The sequence below is a fragment of the Zophobas morio genome, unplaced genomic scaffold (genome assembly GCF_036711695.1).
Source record: "Zophobas morio isolate AGI-343-1 ecotype UQ-CSIRO unplaced genomic scaffold, CSIRO_AGI_Zmor_V1 ptg000016l, whole genome shotgun sequence".
NCBI classification, from domain to species: Eukaryota; Metazoa; Arthropoda; class Insecta; order Coleoptera; family Tenebrionidae; genus Zophobas; species Zophobas morio.
The window spans coordinates 4,727,071-4,740,534 of NW_026972121.1; the positions used below are offsets into that span (position 1 = coordinate 4,727,071).

The 13,464-nt window shown below is 36.2% G+C and overlaps 1 protein-coding gene across 8 annotated transcripts in view; it reads right to left on the reverse strand.

Annotated features, from left to right (window-relative positions):
* The window catches only part of LOC135129625 (zinc finger protein 1), a 794,849-nt gene that overhangs the window by 8,251 nt on the left and 773,134 nt on the right, over positions 1-13,464 (reverse strand). For all 8 annotated transcript variants that reach the window (XM_064056834.1, XM_064056833.1, XM_064056829.1 and 5 more), the window contains one exon: positions 3,912-4,052. In XM_064056834.1, the coding sequence (XP_063912904.1) occupies positions 3,912-4,052 (141 nt within the window). The remainder of the gene's footprint in view (positions 1-3,911; positions 4,053-13,464) is intronic.

A 13,464-nucleotide genomic window follows, 5' to 3' on the forward strand; every position in this document is an offset into this window, starting at 1 on the left:
GAATACAGAGGCTAGGTCAAACAAAGGAACACCAGAATTTAAGATGTTCGAAGAATTTTGAAAGGGACAACATGAGTAGCAGATACAAGAGTTAAGAAATGGATGGAAAACTGAGACAAAAAGAAAATAGATAAATCTAAGAGAACAGGAACTTAGAGCTAGATTGCAAACGCTAGAGAAAGGAAAAAAAAGAGGGCAAATTCAAGGAAACCAGAAGAGGCTGAAAAATCTAAAACATGAATGGAAAAGTGGGACAAACAAAAGATAGACAAATCTAATGCACCATAATTTAAATTGTCGCAAGAATCTTAAATGGGACAAATTTAAAAGATGAAGGCAAGGCAGACAAAATCCATGTAAAGACATGGAAGGGAGCAAAACATAAATGTAAAAGTGAGACAAAATAGAGATAGACAAATCTAAGAGAACAGGAACTTGAACCTGGAATATAGAGGACAGTAAAGTTAAAAGAAAAGAAAGCAAAAAAAGGAACACTAGAATTTGAGATGCTCCAGGAATCTTAAACGGGACAATATTAAAAGAATAAAACAATAGAAAAGTGTAGGGAAATCCATGTAAAAGATGGAGTGTGAGACTTGAATAGAAAAATAGAACAAAAAGGTAATAGATAAATCTAAGAGTACAAGAACTTAGAGCTGGAATACAGGATGCCAAAGAACATAAAAATAAAGAAAACAAAGAAACACAAGAATTTAAGATGTTTCAAGAATGTAAACGGGACAAAATCGAAAGATTAAGACAATACAGAAGTATTAGGAAATCCATGTAGAGAGATAAAAGAATGTAAAATATGAATGGAAAAGTGGAACAAAAAAATAGACAAATCTATGAGAGAACAGGAACTTAGAGCTAGAATACAGAGGCCAGTGAAGTCAAGAGAAGAAAGCAAACAAAGAAACTCTAGAATCTCGGATGCTTCAGGAATCTTGAACGGGACAATATTAAAAGAATAAGACAATAGAAAATTATAAGGAAATCCATGTAACAGATGGAGTGTAAAACATGAATGGAAAAGTAGGACAAAAAAAAAAACAGAACGAGAACTTAGAGCTGGAATATGGAGGCCAAAGAAGATACAGGAAAAGAAGAATTTAGATGTTTTAAGAATCTTAAATGGGACAAAATTAAAAGAATAAGACAATACAGAAGTATAAGGAAATCCATGTAGAAAGATAGAAGAGTACAAGACATGAATGGAAAAGTGAGACAAAAGGAAGATAGACAAATCAGTGAAGTTAAAAGAGAAGAAAACAAAGATCACCAGAATTTAAATTGTCGCAAGAATCTTAAATAGAACAAATTTAAAAGATGAAGACAAGGCAGACAAAATCCATGTAAAGAGATGGAAGGGAGCAAGACATAAATGTAAAAGTGGGACAAAATAAAGATAGACAAATCTAAGAGAACAGGAACTTGAACCTGGAATATAGAGGACAGTGAAGTTAAAAGAACACAAAGCAAACAAAGGAACACAAGAATTTGAGAAGCTCCAGGAATTTTAAACGGGACAATATTAAAAAAATAAGACAATAGAGAAGTGTAGGGAAATCCATGTAAAAAATGGAGTGTGAGACTTGAATAGAAAAGTAGGACAAAAAGGAAATAGATAAATCTAAGAGAACAAGAACTTAGAGCTGGAATACAGGATGCCAAAGAAGATAAAGGTAAAGAAAACAAAGAAATACAAGAGTTTAAGATGTTTCAAGAATGTTAAACGGGACAAAATCGAAAGATTAAGACAATACAGAAGTATTAGGAAATCCATGTAGAGAGACAGAAGAGTGTAAGCCATGAATGGAAAAGTGGAACAAAAAATAGACAAATCTATGAGAACAGAAACTTGGAGTTGGAATACAGAGGCCAGTGAAGTCAAGAGAAGAAAGCAAACAAAGAAACTCTACAAGCTCAGATGCTTCAGGAATCTTGAACGGGACAATATTAAAAGAATGGGACAATATTAAAAGAGTGAGACAATAGAAAAGTATAAGGAAATCCACGTAATAGATGGAGTGTAAAACATGAATGGAAAAGTAGGACAAAAAAAAAACAGAACGACAGCTTGGAGCTTAACACAAGAATTTAGATGTTTTAAAAATCTTAAATGGGACAAAATTAAAAGAATAAGACAATACAGAAATATAAGGAAATCCATCTAGAAAGATAGAAGAGTACAAGACATGACTGGAAAAGTGAGACAAAAGGAAGATAGACAAAACAGTGAAGTTAAAAGAAAAGAAAACAAAGAACACCAGAATTTAAATAGTCGCAAGAATCTTAAATGGGACAAATTTAAAAGGTGAAGGCAACGCAGACAAAATCCATGTAAAGAGATGGAAGGGAGCAAGAGATAAATGTAAAAGTGGGACAAAATGAAGATAGACAAATCTAAGAGAACAGGAACTTAAAGCTGGAGTATAGAAGCCAGTGAAGTTAAAAGAGAAGAAAATAAACACAGAAACACTAGAATTTAAGATATTTCAAGAATCTTAAACGGGACAAAATGAAAACAATAAGATCATAGAGAAATATAAGCAAATCCATATAAAGAGAAAAAGGGTGCAAGACACGAGTGGAAAAGTGGGACAAAAAGAAGATAGACAGATTTAAGAGAACAGGAAGTTGTAGCTGGAATGCAGAGGACAGTGAAATTAAAAGAGAATAAAACAAACACAAGAACTCGAGAATTTAAGATGTTTCAAGAATCTTGAACGGAACAAAATAAAAACAATAAGATTATGGAGAAATATAAGGAAATCCATATAATGAGAAAAAGAGTGCAAAACTTGAGTGGAAAAGTGGGACAAAAAGAAGATAGACAAATCTAAGAGAACAGGAAGTTGTAGCTGGAATTCAGAGGACAGTGAAATTAAAAGAGAATAAAACAAACACAAGAACTCTAGAATTTAAGATGTTTCAAGAGTCTTAAACGGGACAAAATAAAAATACTAAGATTATAGAGAAATATAAGGAAATCCATATAATGAGAAAAAGGGTGCAAGACATGAGTGGAAAAGTGGGACAAAACGAAGATAGACAAATCTAAGAGAACAGGAAGCTGGAATGCAGAGGACAGTGAAATTAAAAGAGAATAAAACAAACACAAGAACTTCAGAATTTATGATGTTCCAAGAATCTTAAACGGGACAAAATAAAAGCAATAAGATTATAGAGAAATATAAGGAAATCCATATAATGAGAAAAAGAGTGCAAGACATGAGTGGAAAAGTGGGACAAAACGAAGATAGACAAATCTAAGAGAACATGAAGTTGTAGCTGGAATGCAGAGGACAGTGAAATTAAAAGAGAATAAAACAAATACAAGAACTCGAGATTTTAAGATGTTTCAAGAATCTTAAACGGGACAAAACAAAAACAATAACATTAGAGAGAAATATAAGAAAATCCATGTAAAGAGATAGAAGAGTGTAAGACATGAATGAAAAGTGGGACAAAAAGAGGATACAGATCTAAGAGAACAGGGACTTGGAGCTGGAATGTAGAGGCCAGTAAAATCAAAAGAGAAACTTCAGAATTTAAAATGTTTCAAGGATCTTAGACGGGACAAAATTTAAAAAATAAGATAAAATAGAAGTATATAGAAGAGTGTAAGACATGAATGGATAAGTGGGACAAAAAACCTACACAAATCTTCTAGAACCGAAAACAAAGCAAAATTTGCTGTAGCGCGTTGCAATACCTGCAAACTTTGCTTTTTGCCCTTGTTCGTGACGTTACGATCGTGTTAACGTTGTATGTGCATTGTTAACGTCAAAGATTATTCATCCGTAATCCCCGTTACAAACTTCACCTCAACATAATCCATTAGACAACAAGTCCGAGCGAACATCGCCGAAACCCGTAATGTCTAGATAAGCAAGTTGCGAACTTACCTTGAGATGGTGCTTGAATTTGAACGCTTTATCGCACTCCGTGCATTTGAATTTTCTGAGCACTGCACTCTCGTCGTGGCTGATCATGTGTCGCTGGAGGCGGTAGACGTTGGCGAAAGTTTTGTTGCAGATCTTACAGGACTGTAACAAAAGAAGTCGACGGATGTAGAGTGTGTTGCATACTTTGCGGGGGCGACGAGCCGGCAAAAACGGCAAAGTTCGCCTAAATCCCCGCGTTGAAGCAGGTGGACGTTGTGACAACTTTGCGCGCTTTTTGCAAGGTTAATTTGGGTCGGCGTAATGAGACGAGTTTCGTTCGACTCATCTGAAAATAATTGGATTATGTGCGATTGTTATTGAAAGAAAACAAAGAACAAAGGGATTTGGTCGGGTCACGTTCCAGAAATACATGAGCGCACCTTGAAAGCGCCTCTAAAAATAAATTCCTTTTTCTTCGACGATCCATACCAGCGGCAATTAATAATAACACAAATGGGCGCCAGAACGTTTAAAAAGAACAGGAAAAAAGCTTTTTATTTCGGAATGGTTCGATGGCGATCCGAACGTTTAGTTCGGCCAGAAAGGAATTCCGGAGGAGTTTTTGGGACTCCACCATACGCTTTTTTCGTATCGTAACTCACAGACTCGATTCAATGTTTTAGCATACTTTAAACAAACCAATTCCCAAAACGAAAAGGTTAACACAAAAAGCCACCTTCCAGACGCAGGAACGTCGAAACTTGGCTCCGTAACTTCTCCTTTTTTCTCGCGCGTGTAAAAAATCCCCATTATATCCCCGTTTCACACGGTTGCGTTGTTACAAACATGCACATGTGTTGAACTCTTTTTGTGGATGCCTGTCATCGGCGTGGATATCTTTCGACCGTTCGGTTCTCTCGCTTGTAAATCCATTAAAACGGGCTAAGTGGAGGGACAAGACAGAAATAGTCGGTTTATTTGATTTGACCACGGCGTGATCGAAGTACAAGCAACCGAGCTTCTGCACCGGGACGAAAGCTGAATCATGAGTGATAAACCGGGAGAGAAAAGGAATCAGCGAATGATTAATTCCGAACGGGACCTGTAGCGTCATCTTCGAAACGCGGTCACATGGGGTGGAAAGGGGTGGGCGATTGACGCACGACGATACTTTTTCAAAGGACATGGAAATTGTGTGGAAAAAAATTGCGAAAGCTGCGTGGGACGGCCTGTAAGTTGGCACTTAATTCTAATTGCTAGATGCTAAGAAAATGTTTGCTTTATAAATTTAATGTAACAAAAAAGAACCAATTTCAACCCGATTCTAAATATTTATGGATTGCGCAAAACAGCTGGGCCGGATTGTGAGTCAAACTTAAAATTAATAAGGAGCAATTAATAGGCTTCGAGGGTCATCTTGATCGGGCGCTAGCATTTTTACGACTTATCTCGGCAACCGTGAGTCTGACAAAAAAATTATATGAAGCATTTGTGTAGACAATACCATTACTTACAACTTTTATTAACAACTTTTCAGCGTACAATTAATAATAAAAAAGTTACGAGCGCAAAAATTAAAAAATTAGGGAATCGTTTTTTCGACTTATCTCGGCCACTGTGAGTCTGACGAAAAAATTGTAACAAGCAATTGTGTAGATAAAATCATTACCTATAACTTTTACTAACAACTTTTCGGCGTACCATTAATAATTAAAAAGATACGAGTGGAAAAATTAAAAAATTGGGGGACGAACACTGCATGAGGGATAATTCTGTTATTTTCGATCATAAAAATTTATTCAGGTTTCTTTAGATAGAGCGTTCCTCCCCTCTGAAGTACCGTCGCACTCTCAGCTTCTCTGAACCGAACAGCGAATCGAACTTAAAATTAATAAGGAGCAATCAATAGGTTTCGAAAGAGGGTCAACTCGATCGGGCACAATCGTTTTTTCGATTTATCTCGGCAACCGTGAGTCTGGCAAAAAAATCGTAAAAAGCATTTCTGTAGATAATACCATTACCTACAACTTTTATTAACAACTTTTCGGCGTACCATTAACAATTAAAAAGTTACGAGTGGAAAAATTAAAAAATTGGGGGACGAACACTGCATGAGGGATAATTCTGTTATTTTCGATCATAAAAAATGTATTCAAGTTTCTTTAGATAGAGCGTTCCTCCCCTCTAAAGTACCGTCGAACTGTCAGCTTCTCTGAACCGTACTGCGAATCAAACTTAAAATTAATAAGGAGCAATCAATAGGTTTCGAAGGAGGGTCAACTTGATCGGGCACAATCGTTTTTCCGATTTATCTCAGCAACCATGAGTCTGACAAAAAAAATTATAAGAAGCATTTGTGTAGATAATACCATTACCTACAACTTTTATTAACAACTTTTTGGCGTACCATTAACAGTAAGAAAGTTACGGGGGGAAAAAATAAAAAATTAGGGGACGATTACCTGATGCGAGATTTACAAAAACTGGTCTAAGGTTATTTAAATAGTGTCCCTCGCTCCTGGAGCCTGAAGTACCCCCGAACAAATACAGCTTCTCTGAATCGAATTGTGAGTCAAACTAAAAATTAACACGTTTCGAAGGAGGATCATCTTGATCGGACACAATCGTTTTTTCGACTTATCTCGACAACCGTCAACCTGACAAAAAAATTGTAAGAAGCAATTTTGTAGATAATATCATTACCTACAACTTTTATTAACAACTTTTCGGCGTATCATTAATAATTAAAAAGTTACGAGTGGAAAAATTAAAAAATTGGGGGACGAACACTGCATGAGGGATAATTCTGTTATTTTCGATCCTAAAAAAATGATTCAAGTTTATTTAGATAGAGCGTCCCTCCCCTCTGAAGTATTGTCGAACTCTCAGCTTCTCCGAACCGTACTACGAATCAAACTTAAAATTAATATTGAGCAATCAATAGGTTTCGAAGGAGGATCATCTTGATCGGGCACAATAGTTTTTTCGATTTATCTCGGCAACCGTGCGTCTGGCAAAAAAATCGTAAAAAGCATTTCTGTAGATAATCCCATTACTTATAACTTTTATTAACAACTTTTTGGCGTACCATTAACAGTAAGAAAGTTACGAGGGGAAAAAATAAAAAATTAGGGGACGAATACTTGATGCAAGATTTACAAAAACTGGTGCAAGGTTATTTAGATAGTGTCCCTCGCTCGTGGAGACTTGAAGTACCGCCGCACAGATACAGCTTCTCGGAGTCGAATTGTGATTCAAACTTAAAATTAACACGTTTCGAAGAAGGATCATCTTGATCAGACACAATCGTTTTTTCGACTTATCTCGGCAACCGACAGTCTGACAAAAAAATTGTAAGAAGCAATTTTGTAGATAATATCATTACCTACAACTTTTATTAACAACTTTTCGGCGTACCATTAATAATTAAAAAGTTACGAGTGGAAAAATTAAAAAATTGGGGGACGAACACTGCATGAGGGATAATTCTGTTATTTTCGATCCTAAAAAAATGATTCAAGTTTATTTAGATAGAGCGTCCCTCCCCTCTGAAGTATCGTCGAACTCTCAGCTTCTCCGAACCGTACTGCGAATCAAACTTAAAATTAATAAGGAGCAATCAATAGGTTTCGAAGGAGGGTCAACTCGATCGGGCACAATCGTTTTTTCGATTTATCTCGGTAACAATGTGTCTGACAAAAAAATTGTAAGAATCATTTCTGTAGATAATACCATTACCTAGAACTTTTATTAACAACTTTTCGGCGTATCATTAACAACAAACAAGTTATGAAAAGAAAAATTAAAAAATTAGGGGACGGACACTCGATGCGAGACAATTTAGCCATTTTCGTTCCTACAAAAACTATTTCAAAATCTAAGTAAGTCGAAATAAACGCAACAAGCCAACAATAAACAAAATCAAGGTGGATTCATAACCCACCACCCTAGAAGGAACTATTCACAAGCACAACGAAAGCAGCAGCGAAAGCACAATCGAATTATCCGCCCTAAAAACCGAAAAGCTGCCCCGCGTTAATCCGCCCAAGTAGCAATTGCAGGGTTTGAATGATTGATTAAGTACTTTCATTAATATTAATGTCAAAAATTATGCCGCCGACCTTTCCGGAGTCATTTATCATTTTTTGTGAAAAAATTTAATAGGTAAGTAATTAGGGAAGTTGTCGGTCGTCTTCGAGTGAGAAAATACATGGCGAAAATCTATTTGAAGGATTGTTTTGCTTGGACGTTTAATTATATTTCGACGCGACGAAGAATTTATTATTTTTCATAGATTATTTCCGTCACAGAATATGATCGAGCTAATTCCTGGCGTCTAATTCTGGATTTTACAACCAATGACATGCCGCATGTAATAAAACTGTGACAAGATAGTCAGACGTGATTCTGGGTAGCAAAATTCGGTTTAGCTTCCGCTTAGGGAAAAATCGGCGGTGAGTACGGTGGGTTGCAGAAGTCACGAGTTAAATAAGTCATGTGAAGTTCGGTGAATCACTAATGAATCAACGAGAGATTACACCGCCATCCTTATCCCTAATGACTAGTTTATTAAAGGATATCTACACCGACAGGAGCGTTTTTATCGTCGTTATCGGTACACTTTTAGGAAACACCACAGAGATTATTATTCACGCAATTATTAATCAAATAGACCGAAACAAACCAACAAAGTGTTTATTTTTAAAATCGGTAAAGTTCGAAGATACGGGAAGTCCGCAAATTGCAAGTGCATCAAAATGCGTAGAGGGTGCAAGCACGTCAATGACGTCACCGGTTTCTCGTTGATTAGAACTTTATTATTTGGCGTTTTTTCCGTGACCTCGCAAACTGTTTCGAGAATCGGGTGCAGATGTCGTGCCCCCTTTGGACAAATATTTCTCGCAAATGAATCCGCTCGTTTAACGACGGTCATTATTATTATTAACATTATTACCGATCCATTGTCTGTGAGGCCAGAAGAGCGTTCATTTCACATGATCTTCACGTGTCAGATGTCACAGATGTGTTAGTATTAATTAAAAATGTAGTCTGTTAAGTTCCTTGGCTCCCGATATACACTGTTTGACTCACATTAATGGAAAGGTTATAAGGGCTTAGGTCAATTGCTGTGTTTACGTAACATCGGTAATAAGATGAGTAATTGTTTTGTCCTCACAGCTGCAACAAAAAATTACCCCCAGTTAACACACGACGAATTGTTTTAATAATTTATAGTGAGAGCAGGTCTCGATAATTTGTAAATTCGAAAATCCGACGATAAATCGCCGTGATTGATTAGTCGCGGCGATATATCGCGGCTATATTTTCATTAACCGAAAACAATCGTAAAATATGACAGCAAAAATTTCATAATATGTCAATCACTTGGCGCATTAATTGAGATTCCCGAGATCGGTGTTATTCGCTAATTTATTTTATGAACTGGATGAGGCAAGGTGGAGGGGTTTTATGGATACATTATCGACGGGACATGGACGGTTTGCACGGATATTTTATTATTATTGCAGTTTTTATTTAATTGCAGTGTTGTGGACGGCCATCGCCCAAGTTAGGTTATCAAACTAATTGCCTTCCATAACTCCTAGCGGCGCTAAATTAAATCAGGTCATCGGATGGGCTATACATTTATTATTTCGATATATAGGGCACCAACGTAATTGGTGTGGTCCTAGACGAATGCGCTGCAGCACTATCGTGTTGAAAATAGCCGTTCTCGGGTAACTAGATCATAAACCAAAAACCACTATATATTCTACACTAATGTTTACATTATTTGTAGTCGAGTCGAGTCATCCTTGTAATTGAACAAGTATGTCTTTTGAATAATTATTTCTACAGTCTACAGCGAGTCTGTAATTCTCCACCCTTTGACCGTTAGAAACTATTTTACATGACACAGCGCGAAAATTGTGTATTTTCATTAAGATTTATTTAGTGTGCGACGCATCGATGAAAAACTCTGCAAAAAATGCCTGATAAGAAGGTATCGGCGAGAATTTTTTGTTCATTTTTCGTGTCACGCAAGCAAAGGAGTTCTGTCGGTTTTGACTTTGTTGGGTGCATGTGCGCTGTCTAAATTAGTTTGTTTAAGTGGTTTATTTTGTTAAAACAAATTCGGTTTCGGGCTTAAAGTGAAAGGTGAGTGGTGTGATGTGCCCATGAGGAAGGAGTCTGGAAGGGTCGGCGCGGAATGAAAGAAAACCGGGATTTAAAGGGTAAGAGTAAAATTACGGACCTTTTTAATTGAAAACAGTCGTCTTTAATGTTTATTGAAGTTTAGGGTAAATTAACTTTAGAATGTTATTAATTTTCTAAACATTCCCTAGTTTATGGCGTGAAAATATCGATTTTCTGTTTCCGCCTATCTGCTAGGTAATGTGTTATTTTTCAAAAATTTCATGTGTTTTTTGTTGCAGTGGGTTCGTGAATAAAGAGGATGGGATTCGCTAAATTGTAGCAGAAGCCTAAAGGTAATAATTTTGCATTAATTTTAAATTTGGTGTTGTTTTTAAACATTTTTTAAATGAAGACTATCTTGACTATTTTGTCTTATTTTTGTTTTATCAAAATTTTTTTGACGTATTTTCGTGCAGGAGAAAAAAAAATGTTTTCCCCCCAAAAATATTTAAACTCACATTTTTTAATAACAAAAATTTTCTAGATAATTTAGCTTCTCGGGGATACAAACGACTACTTTAAGAATGTATTTTGTGGTTTTTATAGGTATTTTCACAGAAATGTTTAAAATTTGTTAGTATAAGACTGATTTTGGCACTTTTGACATATTCGACCAAAAAAATGTTACGATTAGCGTTTTTTTTACTTTTTTCATTAGAATATTCTAGATTTTATTATTAGTTTCCAGTCTCACTCGACAGAAGAACATATTTAGCCCCGCCCACCCACCCTGCCTCTTTTTCAGCGAATGATGTCATTCGATCTGAATCAAATAAAGATCTTATATTTAACAGAAGTAAAATTAGTCCTTAGAATTAGAAGAGGAGTGGGGGGCTAGTACTTACTAAGATAAGGTTGATTTTGGCAAATCAAATACCTTCCAAAAAACAGAGGGTGGGTGGGCGGGGCTAATATTTGATGAGATAAAACTGATTTTGGCACTTTTGATATATTCGAGAAAAAAAGTTACAATTAGCACTTTTTTTACTTTTTTCACGTCCTAGATTCTATTAGTTTCCACTCTCGCTTGACAGAAGAACATAATTAGCCCCGCCCACCCACCCGGCCTCCTTTTCGGTGATTGATTTTATCCGGTCTGAGTGTGTGGAATGATCTTATACTGAACAGAAATAAAATTAGTTTTTAGAATGGGAAGAAGGGGTGGGCGGGCGGGGCTAATATTTGCCAAGATAAGACAGATTTTGCCAAATGACATATCCTACAAGAAAATAGAGGGTGGGTGGGCGGGGCTAGTATTTGATAAGACAAGACTGATTTTGGCGCTTTCAACATTTTCGACCATTTTTCAACTATTTTCAAAAATTAGTTGAATACATTTTCTTCTAGATTTCAATATTCAGAAGTGATTTTCGGCTTACTTTTTTCATATCCTATATTTTCGTAATTATTGGTTTCCATTCCCATTCCCACTAGAGAGAAGAACATAATTAGCCCCGCCCACCCACCCTGCCTCTTTTTCAGTGAATGATTTCATCCGATCTGAATCAAATAAAGATCTTATATTTAACAGAAGTAAAATTAGTCCTTAGAATTAGAAGAGGAGTGGGGGGCTACTACTTACTAAGATAAGGTTGATTTTGGCAAATCAAACACCTTCCAAAAAAACAGAGGGTGGGTGGGCGGGGCTAATATTTGATGAGATAAAACTGATTTTGGCACTTTTGACATATTCGAGAAAACAAAGTTAAAATTAGCACTTTTTTTACTTTTTTCATGTCCTAGATTCTATTAGTTTCCACTCTCGCTCGACAGAAAAAGATAATTAGCCCCGCCCACCCACCCGGCCTCCATTTCGGTCATTGGTTTTATCCGCTGTGAGTGGGTGGAATGATCTTCTACTTAACAGAAATAAAATTAGTAGTTAGGTTGAGAAGAGGGGGTGGTTGGAAGGGGCTAATATTTGCTAAGATAAAACAGATTTTGGCAAATGACATACCCTACAAAAAAATAGACGGGGGGTGGGTGGGGCTAGTATTTGATAAGATAAGACTGATTATGACACTTTTGACATATTCGGCTAAAAAAAGGTTACGATTAGCGCTTTTTTTTACTTTTTTCACATCCTAAATTGTATTAGTTTCCACTCTCGCTCGACAGAAGAACATAATTAGCCAAGCCCACCCACCCGGCGTCCTTTTCGGTGATTGGTTTTATCCGCTGAGTGAGCGGAATGATCTTATACTGAACAGAAATAAAATTAGTCTTTAGAATGAGAAGAAGGGGTAGGCGGGTGGGGCTAATATTTGCTAAGATAAGACACCTTTGGCAAATGGCATATACTACAAGAAAATAGAGGGTGGGTGGGCGGGGCTAGTATTTGATAAGATAAGACTGATTTTGGCAGTCAGGTTAGATGCATGAAATAAGAAATAAATTTCATAGCAAATAGTATAACAAACAAAAAATACGATTAGCGGTTTTTTTTTACTTTTTTCATTAGAATATTCTAGATTTTATTATTAGTTTCCAGTCTCCCTCGACAGAAGAACATAACTAGCCCCGCCCACCCACCCTGCCTCTTTTTCAGTAAATGATTTCATACGATCTGAATCAAATAAAGATCTTATATTTAACAGAAGTAAAATTAGTCCTTAGAATTAGAAGAGGAATAGTAAGACAAGGTTGATTTTGGCAAATCAAATACCTTCTAAAAAAAACAGAGGGTGGGTGGGAATTTATATAGTAATTCACCACACTAGGAACGGTAACTTGATGCATGTCAGATCATGGCGAAAGTTAAAACTGACGATTAATTAAAATTGATACTTCTAAATATGGGGGGAGGACCTGAACGTGCGCGCTGCGCTTGCATTTTAATGGTGTTTTTTTCATAGATATAGAGATTTTTTATTACAATCGAACCCAAGTAATTGCCGTAAAGCTCTTTTTTAAATAGTTCTGTTGTGAGACTAAAATTTTAAAAACGAATGTTGAGAACGCGAGCGCAGCGAGCACGTTCAGGTGTAATTTAAAAATTAGTCGTTGGTGTTCCTGAGAAGCTTTAAAAAAAAAAGGGTGGGTGGGCGGGGCTAATTATATTCTTGTGTCGAGTGATAGTGAAAACTAATAATGGAATCTAGAATAGTCTAATGAAAAAAGTAAAAAAAACCCTATCGTGTTTTTTTTTTGTTAAACTATTTGTTATAAAATTTTATTTCTTATTTCATGCATCTGACCTGACATTGACCTACCGTGACCTGACTTCTTCTAGTTGGAAAAACAGTCGAAAATGTCAAAAGTGTCAAAATCAGTTTTATCTTATCAAATATTAGCCCCGCCCACCCACCCTCTATTTTTTGGAAGGTATTTGTTTTGCCGAAATTAACCTTATCTTGGTAAGTACTAGCCTCACCCA